This window comes from Brachyhypopomus gauderio, chromosome 7, assembly GCF_052324685.1.
Source record: "Brachyhypopomus gauderio isolate BG-103 chromosome 7, BGAUD_0.2, whole genome shotgun sequence".
Taxonomy (NCBI): domain Eukaryota; kingdom Metazoa; phylum Chordata; class Actinopteri; order Gymnotiformes; family Hypopomidae; genus Brachyhypopomus; species Brachyhypopomus gauderio.
This window is the reverse complement of record NC_135217.1, coordinates 12,640,906-12,653,059: the sequence shown is the minus strand read 5'-3', so window position 1 is coordinate 12,653,059 and position 12,154 is coordinate 12,640,906. Positions and strand designations below refer to the sequence as shown.

The 12,154-nt window shown below is 44.9% G+C and overlaps 3 protein-coding genes across 5 annotated transcripts in view; 2 read left to right on the top strand and 1 right to left on the bottom strand.

Annotated features, from left to right (window-relative positions):
- The window catches only part of c2cd2l (c2cd2 like), a 30,169-nt gene extending 22,836 nt beyond the window's left edge, over nt 1-7,333 (bottom strand). Inside the window, exon 1 of one of the 3 annotated variants that reach the window (XM_077011831.1) lies at nt 7,201-7,333. The gene's annotated coding sequence lies outside the window, so the exon portion shown is untranslated. Of the gene's footprint in view, nt 1-585; nt 1,027-7,200 lie in introns of those variants that run through there. The other 2 variants (XM_077011830.1, XM_077011829.1) reach the window with 2 other exon arrangements.
- On the top strand, nt 1,776-5,865 carry dpagt1 (dolichyl-phosphate (UDP-N-acetylglucosamine) N-acetylglucosaminephosphotransferase 1 (GlcNAc-1-P transferase)). The gene is made up of 9 exons (XM_077011806.1): nt 1,776-2,649; nt 2,770-2,890; nt 3,140-3,353; nt 3,506-3,652; nt 4,073-4,157; nt 4,428-4,616; nt 4,793-4,880; nt 5,028-5,183; nt 5,338-5,865. The coding sequence occupies exons 1-9, from the start codon at nt 2,495-2,497 to the stop codon at nt 5,401-5,403; spliced, it is 1,221 nt and encodes a 406-aa protein (XP_076867921.1). The 5' UTR covers nt 1,776-2,494; the 3' UTR covers nt 5,404-5,865.
- On the top strand, nt 7,247-11,793 carry hinfp (histone H4 transcription factor). The gene is made up of 9 exons (XM_077011835.1): nt 7,247-7,418; nt 7,506-7,735; nt 8,107-8,206; nt 8,428-8,580; nt 8,921-8,998; nt 9,264-9,384; nt 9,585-9,723; nt 9,861-9,985; nt 10,466-11,793. Exons 1-9 carry the CDS (start codon nt 7,247-7,249, stop codon nt 10,797-10,799), a joined length of 1,452 nt encoding a protein of 483 aa, XP_076867950.1. The 3' UTR covers nt 10,800-11,793.
- The last annotated feature ends 361 nt before the right edge of the window (nt 11,794-12,154 follow it).

The window sequence follows — 12,154 nt, the reverse complement described above, 5'->3', positions numbered from 1 at the left end:
AACAATAGAGCCTTTCAAAAAGCAAAGATAAAATAACTATGTAAACTAAACGGCTACAGGTAACATGTATGCTCAGCAAACAAGAAACTTCTAATACACTCATTCAAGTAATGAGCTGCTCGTTTTATATATATACAGTATATATACAGTATATATACAGTATATATATATATATATATATATATTGGGTTATCCGCTCATCTGAGGAGATACACCTCACTTGTCGGTTTATTTCACACGCCTCGCCAACGTTTGGCAGCTCTGCCTGGCGTACATTACATCAACATTGGCCAACTGTGGTCTGGGTCGGTGCGGCATCGTAACGCACGTCGGCGTGGCGTAGCTGGCTACCCATATGTATTATAAAGACGCGTTTATAAAGACTATGTTGAATTAATACGTCCTATAAAGACGTCCGTCTCAAGTGATTTAGCTACACTCAAGCTATGCGCGTTTATTCATTTACTGGTGTTTACCACAACTACGCGTTAGCCAGTTCACGTACTGGTAGACAGCTCGCTAGCTAGCCACACGAAGCGTAAACACGGCCACTTGAACGAGACTGAAAGATAAACGCACAATTACCTTTTTAATACGGAGGATACGACAAGTAAATACAGTAGTGTGCAGAATATCCAACAGCAGAACACAAGTCGGTCGGTACCGGACGCTAGACGTGTTGGCTGGTAACTAGTGTTAACGGTATTGACAACTAGCCCCCAGGGCTAGCCGCGGCTATTCTCGCTCGTAATCCCAACGAGTAGTTAACGTTACGTTTTTCTCGTTCGCGGTAGCTTTTTTTTAGCTTTCTCGCGTCCCCTCTGTGTAAGCGAGTGTTGAATCAGAGCGTTTTGATCCACGCCGCCGTGTTCAGTTCGCTCCGAGACGTTTGTTTATGTCCATGTTGGAGCTACCTCAGGTCCGCTGTGGCAGTGGACGCGTCCCCCTCCCACCGCTTCTCTCGGTGTGCGCGAGGACGCGCCAACTGTCAAATCGCGCCACGAACAGCGCGCGCACACATAGAACGCGTTTAAAGGAAAACGTGCCAGTTTTTCTCGGACACGCGCATACTTTTGCTCTCTCTCCCCAAACGCCTTTTTTTTACCTTCGACTCTATCAATTGTGTCAAGGACACCATGTTAGAACATGTTACAGGTTGTGAAGCGGATAATGTGCGATGATTACAACTCACTCATCGCTGTTATCAGGGGTTAATAGTGCGACTCGTTTACAACTCATTACAAAACAGCACTGAATGTACAGATATTAAGCGACATTGAAGAATGTATTCATTCTTCTCAGGAAATATGACAATGTTTTGTCAAACATGACACTAATATTCAGTGCCGTTACTTAGTATTGATAAACATGTATATTGCAATGATATGCGTCAACGTGAGCGGGGAATACAACCTCAGTGGGTTAGTGTAAAGGCTTATTACCTCGGCGACACCTCTCTGCCAAAAGACGCAGCTACCCGTAAAAGTGGATGTGCTGTGTATGTTGTGTGTGTCTAGAACTAATATTACGATACATAAATATATTCCGTGTATTCCGTGTTTAATAATAAAAAAGACTTCCGTTTATATTTATTCTATTAAGGTGGTAATGAAAAATGTTTAATCGATCTATTTGCTCTAAATCGATTTCGTGAATATGAGATTTAACTAATATATAGAGAATACCTAGTAATTCGCATACTATTTGTCTGAGTCTGTTAAACGTCATCAGCGCCACCAAATGGGATATTTTAGAGTCAGACCACCCAGTCCCTTCAGAAGTGCGTTCATGTTGACGGAAGTAGACGTGGAGGTTTTGCGAGGTCCCACAGCTCGGCTGGAAACATTGAGCATTCTGCACATTTTAGTTAATACGTATTTCTCTAAGCGCTAGATTTACTTTTTAGGATATATGATCGATAATTCAGCTTTACAGACTGCCTCATAATTTAGCAATGCACTGTCTTTAAACAGGAATATTGAGCTAACAGTGAGCTTGGATAGCTAGCTAGCTTGCTGGCTAAATGAGCTAGCTAAACTGTCATTCATTGAGCTGTTGTGTAGTTTTAGGTTTTAACTACAGAGACAGAAAGGAAAAAAAACATGACACACGGGTCGTCAAATTAAACAAAAACGTCGTATCTAACCGTGTGTTTCTCTAAGTAACCAGCTAAGATGCCTTTAGAATTAATTGTTTTACATTGTGATTTTGCTAGCATAACTAAACTTGCTAAGTCAATAGACTAAAGACAGTGAAGTTAGGTGACTTTATGTGGACAGAAGAGGCTGAATTGGCGGAGTGCGAGATAAGCAGCCGCACTGGAAACTGACTAAAAGTTAAATCTAGCTGAGGAACAACTTGTCAAGGGATCTTTGAGGTCATTAACACTAGCTAACTTTCTACAAGGTTGCACTGAACGAACTTAAACGTGCCTGGTCTTTTAGAAGTATCGCACCAAATAGTATAAACATTGAAGGTAAATTACAAAAAAGAAATGTCACCGATCCCTACTCTCCCGCTCATCATCAACTGTTGCATGTCTGCTCTTGGGTGTATTGCAACGGTCAAGCTCATTCCAGCCTTCAAAGAACATTTTATTTCGGCCAGACTGTATGGGCTGGATATGAACAAAACCACCAAAAAAGAAGTGTGAGTTTTAGTATCCTTTTGACGGCATACTTCTCTTTCTGTGACGATTATATTATGTGAATATTAACACTAATGAGTCTCGTGCTCAGGGTTATAAATCCGTATTTCCGACTCTGTCAGGCCGGAATCGCAAGGTGTGATCAGCGGCACGGTGTTCCTCATCATCCTCTTCCTCTTCATCCCCGTGCCTTTCCTCAGCTGCTTCGTTGGAGAGCAATGTCAACGCTTCCCTCACAATGAGGTAAGAGGAGAAAGAACTGGTGATGCATTTATAACATATACTTTATCAAAAACAAAAATAAGGTTTCTACATTTAAATAGACTATTAAGTAGGGCCTGCTTAATTCTGAACAGTGAGGGTTTCCAACAGATGTTTTGTCCACACTTAAACTTCTATCTACTTTTCCTACCCCAAATGCTTTCATCATATCTAAAGCAATGCAGCCACTAAGGGCTGGAAGTGCAGCCTCAACTGTGTTTTGTGATTCAGTTTGTGCAGCTGATAGGTGCCTTGCTGGCCATCTGCTGCATGATCTTCCTGGGCTTCGCAGATGACGTTCTCAACCTACGCTGGAGACACAAGCTGCTCCTGCCCACCATGGCCTCCCTGCCCCTACTCATGGTCTACTTCACCAACTTCGGCAACACCGTCATAGTGGTGCCCAAGCCCTTCCGGGCCCTGCTGGGGATGCATCTGGACCTGGGTAAATTGGCCTGGGTTTAAACATCCTTGATATAAATAGTAGAGCCCAAAGTCCATGAGCTAGGGCCTGATCGCATCGTCTTGAATATTTTTTTGCGCACTGTGTACTGCTGCGTGAAAGTAATGACATTTGCATTTGCCATGTCCTTCCAGGTATTCTGTATTATGTGTACATGGGAATGTTGGCTGTGTTCTGCACAAACGCCATCAACATCCTGGCCGGCATCAACGGCATCGAGTCCGGGCAGGCCCTCTTCATATCTGCCTCCATCATCATCTTCAACATACTGGAGCTTAATGGTGAACATTTTTTTATATCACTTTCTATCACTAAGATCCAAATCTCTCTTGGGAGCATTAGAGCTTGCAGAATATATATTACCAAATTAGTACAGACCCAGGGGAAACAAATTATTGGAGGGTCTGAAATTCTCCAAAGTGTTCCCCAGGGTAATATTGTCTTTAGATTTGGCTTTTAATGGGAAAGCCCTCCTGCAATGGAAAAGCGTTGTCTCTCATCTGTTATTTTATTCATCAGTCAAAAAGCCTCAGAGGTTGTAAGTTCTTCTCTTCAGTTATGGCAAGTTCATAGAGGGCCTAGTTTTATTGAATTCCTCTATGAACTGGACATAACTGAAGAGAAGAACATATGTTCATAGAGGAATCAATAAAACTATGCCCTTTGCACAAGTTGAACTAACATGTGTTTTTCCATTGCAGGAGACTATGGAGATGACCACATTTTCTCATTGTACTTCATGATCCCGTTCTTCTTCACCACCTTGGCCCTCTTCTACCATAACTGGTTTGTCCCATGTCTCTTCGTGTCGCATGTAACCCAATGATGATGTGTTTTCTCTTTAAACCTCACCAAAGACTTAAAAAAGAAACAGCCCACTAAGCCTCAACCCCACACATGTCGTTGTGATCTAGTATAGCTGAACATAATGGAAAAGATCCCATGATTTTAAATATCGCTTCATCAAAACATGGACCGCTCTCAGGGGGTGTCACAAAATGTGTCTTGGGTCATCGGTCAAGTGCCTCCTAATGACAGCCGTAACACTTCCTTCAGGTACCCGTCCTCGGTGTTCGTAGGGGACACGTTCTGTTACTTTGCCGGGATGACGTTCGCAGTGGTCGGGATCCTCGGCCACTTCAGCAAGACCATGCTGCTCTTCTTCATCCCCCAAGTGGTGAACTTCATCTACTCCCTACCTCAGCTCTTCCGTGTGGTCCCCTGCCCCAGACATCGCCTGCCCAGGTAGGGCGCTTCTTTGGCTTGTCTTTTTTATATATATTCACAACGGTCTGTTTGCTTATTGGCTGGTCGAGGGAACTCAAGCACATGGGCCGTCATTTAATTTCATCGACTGCATTTATTTGCCAACTGTGTTGATGCACCGGTGTGATGAAACTGTGTGAAACTGACTGGTGCAGATTGCAGCCGGACACTGGAAAGCTTGGGATGAGCTATTCCAAGTTCAAACAGAGGGACCTTGGCAAGTTAGGACAGCTTGTGTTAAAGGTACTGCACAGCAGGATAGGAAATGTGTTTTAAACACATTTTTTTTTGTTTTAAAACAGTTATTCTTACTTTATTTTCGCTTGACATTAAATGTGTTGGATAGTACAATAAATTAAACTAAACTGCAGTTCTTCTATTGTCCTGCAGGTGGCGGAAACATTACGGCTGCTGGATGTGCAGCGGGGCCAGGAGGGAGATGACGAGTTTATTGAGTGCAGTAACATGACACTAATTAACCTTGTGCTAAAGATACTAGGACCCACACATGAGAGAAATCTCACAGCCATTATGCTATTAATACAGGTGAAGACACACTCTAGAGTCCCTGTATCTTCTCTACTGAAACAGACGCCTTCATTCTTCATTCAGTAATGTTCAATGTCTCCCTTTTGCCATGTTGTTCTGGTTAAACTGAAATGTTGCCTGTTTGTTTGGGTGACATGTCTCTCTCCCACAGGTCTTGGGGAGTGTGATCGCCTTTGGAATCCGGTACCATCTAGTTCGACTGTTCTATGACGTGTAAGGCCTCTGTAAACTGGATAAATTGGGGAGCAGATTCCTTCTGAGATTTCTCCTCCTGGAACAATGTTAAACCAGCTAAGAGACCTTTTTGGACAGATATGAATCTGCCTGTCCTTTACCTCCTTTACCAAAGTGTACAATTCAACTACTGTGTTTACACTTTAATTGTGTGAATTACATTATAGATATTTGGCATCACTGGGTTATTAGAAATTGTCTGTTTTCTTGGACAAATTGGGCAGCATGTAAATGAAAACGGATACAGTAGAATAATGGCTGCCAACGCTGCTTAGTATAAAGGCTGATTACTAGCTGAGGTAGAAAGAAATTTGAAGAAATACCTTCAGTTGAAATCATTGCTATTTCAGGGAGAAACTGCTGGTAAGAGTAAGTATTTAAATGAAAGAGGAAACACATACTTGCATTAAAGACACTGAAGTAAAATTACTTTGGCTTTACTGTCTTTTGCCTGGAGCAATTTATTTTATGTAATTATTCTCCTTCATAACGTTACTGAATGTCTATAGTATATTCTACATACTTGTATATATTTTATTCATATCATACCTAGGTAAAGATAAAGATACAGGTTCTCAATAAAAACTGTTACTTCCCAACGTATCATTGCTTTGACACAAAGCAATACAATTAATAAATAATACATATATAATTTATCCAATGTAACAATGAGCATGTCTTTCCTAGACATGCATCAGTTTGGTCCTGGAAAAATGTCATTACTGTTTATATATGCTCTCCTAATAGAGAGCCAAGTTAAAAATAAAATGTTTTTTAATGAAGTTAATATTGCCACCGTTTATTTCACCACTGTATACTGCATGCTTAAATGTGTTATAAATATGTTTATGTAGCAGTAATTAAGATATGTTCATTGGCCGATATTCTTCATAACCTGGGCTTTCAGTTGCTGCTGAAATGTACTCTGTAAACCTTGTAAATATGTAAACCTTGTAGCACCCTTCCAAGCAAAGCTACAGTGTGTAACTTTTGATATTAAGGCACTTCATGAATAAACAAAATAATGAGTAAAATACATAAAAACCCAGACCAAAGGTCAAAATAACATGAACATCCCAGCATTCTGACAGTGTCCTAGCCTCAACAGTCAAGGTATGAGTTTTAGTCTTTTTTTTCTCCTTCTTTTCTTAGACCCATTGAGATGGACAATAATGTTGAACTGCTCGTAGCAATGACTTGCCTTTCATAGGAAACGGAACATTTGAGAGGAAACGATTGTCCAGAGGAAATATATTATTAACGGACTAAGCAAGGACAATTTGATTGGCTGGGATTTCGGGGGGCGGGATATGAGTGATTCGTTTGTTTTTTGTGTGGGAAAGAGTAAGGAAATGTCAAAAGTAGTCGCATCAGGTGGGTTACTTTTGTACGATTAAAACATTTAAATAGGTAACACTGAAAATGATCACGCTGGCTAATAATTTAATTACATCAACACCATAAACGCCAAAAAGTTGCCACCAGCCAATACACCGAAGACAACTTCAGTGCCTATTATGCTAATAGCTAGCTAGCACATAGCTAGCAAACTAGCCATTTTGTAAGGCACGGGACACTAGACATTCAGCCACTAGAAATGCTTCATGTTGCCTATTAAAAGTATTTGATAAACCGGTAATACTTTTCAAACATAATTCGTTTTCTATGAATCACTGGCTGATGTTAATACTTAGGTAGCTATGTAGCTAGCTGTCACCACATACATTAGATAGTCGTAAGGACTACATTAGACAGGACGTTAGCTACGTTAGCTGGTTACCGTGTGTGTTGTAGAGGCTCCTGCAGGTTAGATCAGCTAGTCTCGTATGATGGCCCCATCGGGCAAGCGCGCTCCCCGCAGAGAAGAGTTCGCCTTGGAGCTGGAGTGTGAGTGGGGCTCGTGTCAGGAGTCCTTCGATGGGATGCAGGAGTTCTGCCAACACGTGGAAAAGCATTACACCGCCATCACCGTGGGGAGTGACAATCCGGATGTACCAGGTGCATAGGCGTTCGTGTAAAAACCAAACTGTGTTGTTGTCATCTCTGCTGGCTTCTTATTGCGACCCGTCCGCGACTCTTTTTCAGATGACGTGCATAGCTGCCTGTGGCGGGACTGCGGGTTCTGTTCGGTGGAGTGGGACGGGGAGCTGCTCAGGCACGTGTTCTTCCACTGCTACCATACCAAGCTGAAGCAATGGGGGCTGGCCATTCTCAAGGACCATCCAGACATGGGTGCCTGCTCGGTGGGTCTCCAGAACCGCAACATTGTTCCAGAGGTCCAGGATGGCTTCCTCTGTCTGTGGGAGCACTGTGAGGTGAGAGGGCCTTCTTGAGGGGGGGATTCAGAAATGTTGATGTACTGCAGAGGTGCCCAGATCTGGTCCTGGAGTTTGGTTTAGCTCACCTAGCTGATGTATTCAGATGCTACTGAGGGCCTGGAGTAAATGGGTCAGATTAGTGTGTTAGATTAGGGTTGGAACTATGTTGTGCAGGGCAGTGCATTTACATTATTGAAAGGTTATTATTGGATAGTGCACTGATGTAGTGCCTTTTGTGTGTAATTATTCTGATATCAGTATTTGTGCATTGTATGTATAAAAGGAGAAATGTTGATGGAGGTGCTCATACTGCAAAAATCATTTGGGTGTCATCACACTATCAAGTGATTGTGTGTTGTTTTTCACAGACAACCATGGATAACCCAGAGTGGTTCTACAGGCATGTGGAGATGCATGCCCACTGCCTTGAAGCCAATTCAGAGAACATACTGTTCTGTGCTTGGAAAGGTACTTTATCAGAATCATAATGTTTAGTTAAGATCATCATAAGATTGTTTAATCATAAATTACCATGTTTATCATAAACGATTGCGTCCACAATCCTTAGAAATGCACTACAATATTCCCAAAATCATATATTCAAGAGTATTTCATATACTCTGGAGGAGTGGGTCTGTGGCCGGGCTCCTCCCATTTACGGTAACGTGTATCTCTGTCTGACCCTCCAGACTGCGAAGCTTCGTTCAAGGGCCGCTTCAAACTGCGGGAGCATGTGCGCAGTCACACGCAGGAGAAGCTGGTGGCGTGCCCCACCTGTGGAGGCATGTTCGCCAACAACACCAAGTTCTTCGACCACATTCGCCGCCAGACCTCCATCGAGGGTGAGGACCCCTGTCTCCGCCCCTGCCGGGGCCCGACTGGCTATGTGTCGCATGTATAAAGTCGCAGCTGAAATACTCACCTGATTAGCTGTTGCATGACATTGACTGGCAGGGTGCCACTTACACACTACAGATGAACTGCCTCAACTTCTCATCTCTCTCTGACTTCATTAGCTTTTGAGTGGTACTAGCTAGCAAGGTGTAAATGAGGGACTCTTTCTCTCTTCCTCTCTCTCTCTCCCTTTCTCCCCCATTCTTTCTCTCAATCCCACTCTTCCTCGTTTTCCCTCCCTCCCCCCCTCTCGCTCTCCTTACTGCTCTCTTGTCCTTCTGCGTGTAGGCCAGAGGTTTCAGTGTTCTCACTGCTCCAAACGCTTCGCCACAGAGAGGCTCCTGCGTGACCACATGAGGAACCACGGTAAGAGTGTCAGTGTGTGGGTGGGATAGTTCATCACAGTCCCTACTGATACATTTAATTCACTGAAAGATTAATACAAAACTTTAGGCTGAAATTAGCTTCTTCTATGCCAGAGGAATATTTGGAAAGATAGGTGATAAAGTTTGTATGACTATTTCTTTAGTGCAGACAGCCTGATCTTTTTTTTACATTCATAAAAGAGGGTTGGGTCTGCGATTGGTGAGAGATGTGCGCTCCTCACTGCCGGCGTTCTCTCTGTGGACAGTGAACCATTATAAATGCCCGCTGTGTGACATGACGTGCCCCTCGCCGTCCTCCCTAAGGAACCACATCAAGTTTCGCCACAGCAGCGAGAAGCCCTACAGCTGTGACTACTGCGAGTACAGGTAGGGGCGGCAGGGGCGGGCCTTTGTTCTACAGAGAAATGACACGACCTTTGGGGGTCAGGGCTTCGTCTTTGCTGGGGACTCCGGTCTTGCACCCGATTGGGCATTACTGCTGAGGGGAGAGGAGGTGTGGGGTGAGAGGTTGGGGGGGGGCATTGGGGATTTGTGGTGAGCACTGGTGCTCTTGTTTGTGCCTTCAGCTGCAAGAACCTGATCGATCTGCGGAAGCATCTGGAGACGCACAGCAGCGAGCCGGCCTACCGCTGCGACTTCGCAGACTGCGACTACTCCACTCGCTCCTTGCATTCCATCAAAAACCATTACAAACGCATACACGAGGTGAGCCAATGAGATTGCATAACCGCGAGGGCACGCACAGGCTGAGCCAATAAGATGAGAGAAACACAGGGGCATACACGAGGCGAGCCAATAGAAGGCATGCGCAATAATAAACGAGTGTCTTTGTGTTGCTGTAGGGAGATGACACCCCTCGCTACAAATGTCATGTGTGTGAGCAGTGCTTCACTAGAGGGAATAACCTCACTGCACACCTGCGCAAGAAACACCAGTTCAAATGGCCTTCAGGGCACCCCAGGTTCAGGTATGGAGCTGTACTCCCTTTCTTTAAATCTGGTGCCTTACATTTGACGTCGTCATTAACTGGGTACGCCTATCTGTCTCACGATGTCGTCCGCATGCCCGTCTGTCTCACAATGTCGTCCGCGTGCCCGTCTGTCTCACAATGTCGTCCGCGTGCCCGTCTGTCTCACAATGTCGTCCGCGTGCCCGTCTGTCTCACGATGTCGTCCGCGTGCCCATCTGTCTCACAATGTCGTCCGCGTGCCCGTCTGTCTCACAACTCACAATGTCGTCCGCGTGCCTGTCTTTCTCACAATGTCGTCCATGTGCCCGTCTGTCTCACAATGTCGTCCGTGTGCCCGTCTGTCTCACGGTGTCGTCCGCGTGCCCGTCTGTCTCACGATGTCGTCCGCGTGCCCGTCTGTCTCACGGTGTCGTCCGCGTGCCCGTCTGTCTCACGGTGTCGTCTGCATGCCTGTCTGTCCGCCCGTCTGTCTCCCAGGTATAAGGAGCACGAGGACGGCTTCATGCGGCTGCAGCTGATCCGTTACGAAAGCGTGGAGCTGACGGAGCAGCTGATGCGGGAGAGGCAGGGCGAGGGGGGCGAGTCCGTCCCGCAGGAGCAGGGCCTCCACGGGGAGGAGGGGGAGGAAGCCCAGACGATGGAGGACGGGGGGGAGAGGGACTGCCATGCACGGGGGGAGGAGCAGCGCGCAGAGAGCGTGCTGCTCGTCCTCGAGGGTGGAGCTTCCTCAGAGGCGGAGTCTACGAGGGAGGAGTCGGTGATGCGGCAGCTGCAGGACACCGCCCAGCAGCTGGGCATGGAGGTGGTGTGAGCGCACTGAATACCGCGCCGTCCCGCCTAGTGTCTGCAGGAGGATCGCAGGAAGCCCAAAAGCTCTGTTCAACGCCAGAGCTGCAGCAGACGTCCTGTGTGGTGGACTCTCTTATGCACTAAAAGGACAGATTGAAATTCAGGTGGACTATGTTTTCTAAAAACCTTTATTATTGTGTCTTTAAGAATGGTGTATGTGTGTGTGTGAGAGAGAGAGAGATATTCTACTGAACACCCTTGAAAATTACAGCTAAAGCTTGAAGGAATGTGGCAGATTAATTTCTGGCCCTGGTCACTCTGTACAGTTGCTGCAGTGTTTAATTTGTCTTTGGTATATAACACGGGATAATGCTGCTGATGAATCCAGATTATACTGCTAAAACACTTTTATTTATTTATTGCCTCCTTTGCCATCTACTCTGTTCTTTGTGAATGGAGTTTAACACCATCTTGAATAATTGGCCCTTCATTCCCATTTTCCATTTACCATTTTTTGTTTTGGCTGAAGAAACAGAATCTATATTTAAATGTGATAACGTTGCGTTGGTGTGACTGAGCTGGTGTGTATATTTACTCATGCTTAGGCCACAGCCATCAGTGTGAAAAGTATTTAGTGGCCTGTCGACTGGTGCTGTTGTAATGACGGGTGAGCCCAGCCCAGCTACTTCTCCACATCTGGACAGTCGTACGTCACTGGACCGTCTTCTTTCACACTGGAGACAAAACTGAATCTTTATCATTTTTTAAATCCCCCAGCATCCTTAAATGATCGGTTGGACGTGAGCACTGCAACAGTTAATTCCGCACTGCTTATGTGAAGGTGGGAATGGCCTGGTGTCAGATCTGGCCTCTGGGTCCAACTTTGAACCGCTCGCATTTCTCACTCGTCAGTTGTATTGTAACACACTCCCTGGTCTGAAGGGAATGCAAATGTTAAATTTTTCCAAAATGAGGATGGTTGAATGTGATTTGAAATAAATTCTGATAATTAATGAGACGTGTGAGTGAGCTACTTTCACTGAATTTTGAAGTTCGAGGTGTGTGTGTGTGTGTGTGTATTAGAATGATGTGCAATGATTCTGCACTGCATAATCTACTTTGTCCTTCAGATGGGGATGAAACTAGAGATTAATCGTTTGTCCATTATCTGGGAATGAGACTGCAGATTAATCCTTTTTGTGTGGAGGTCATGCTTGTCGTGCGTAGAGGGTTAGCTATGTGGGTACTGGAGATGAGCTGAGCGGGGTGCGTGCAGATGTAGAGAGGAAGGCTTTTTCTGTCACCCTCATATGGGACGTTCTTTCTTGTACCTTCTGTGAAAGTGACTGAAATAAAATGAATGGAGGAAACGGGAAG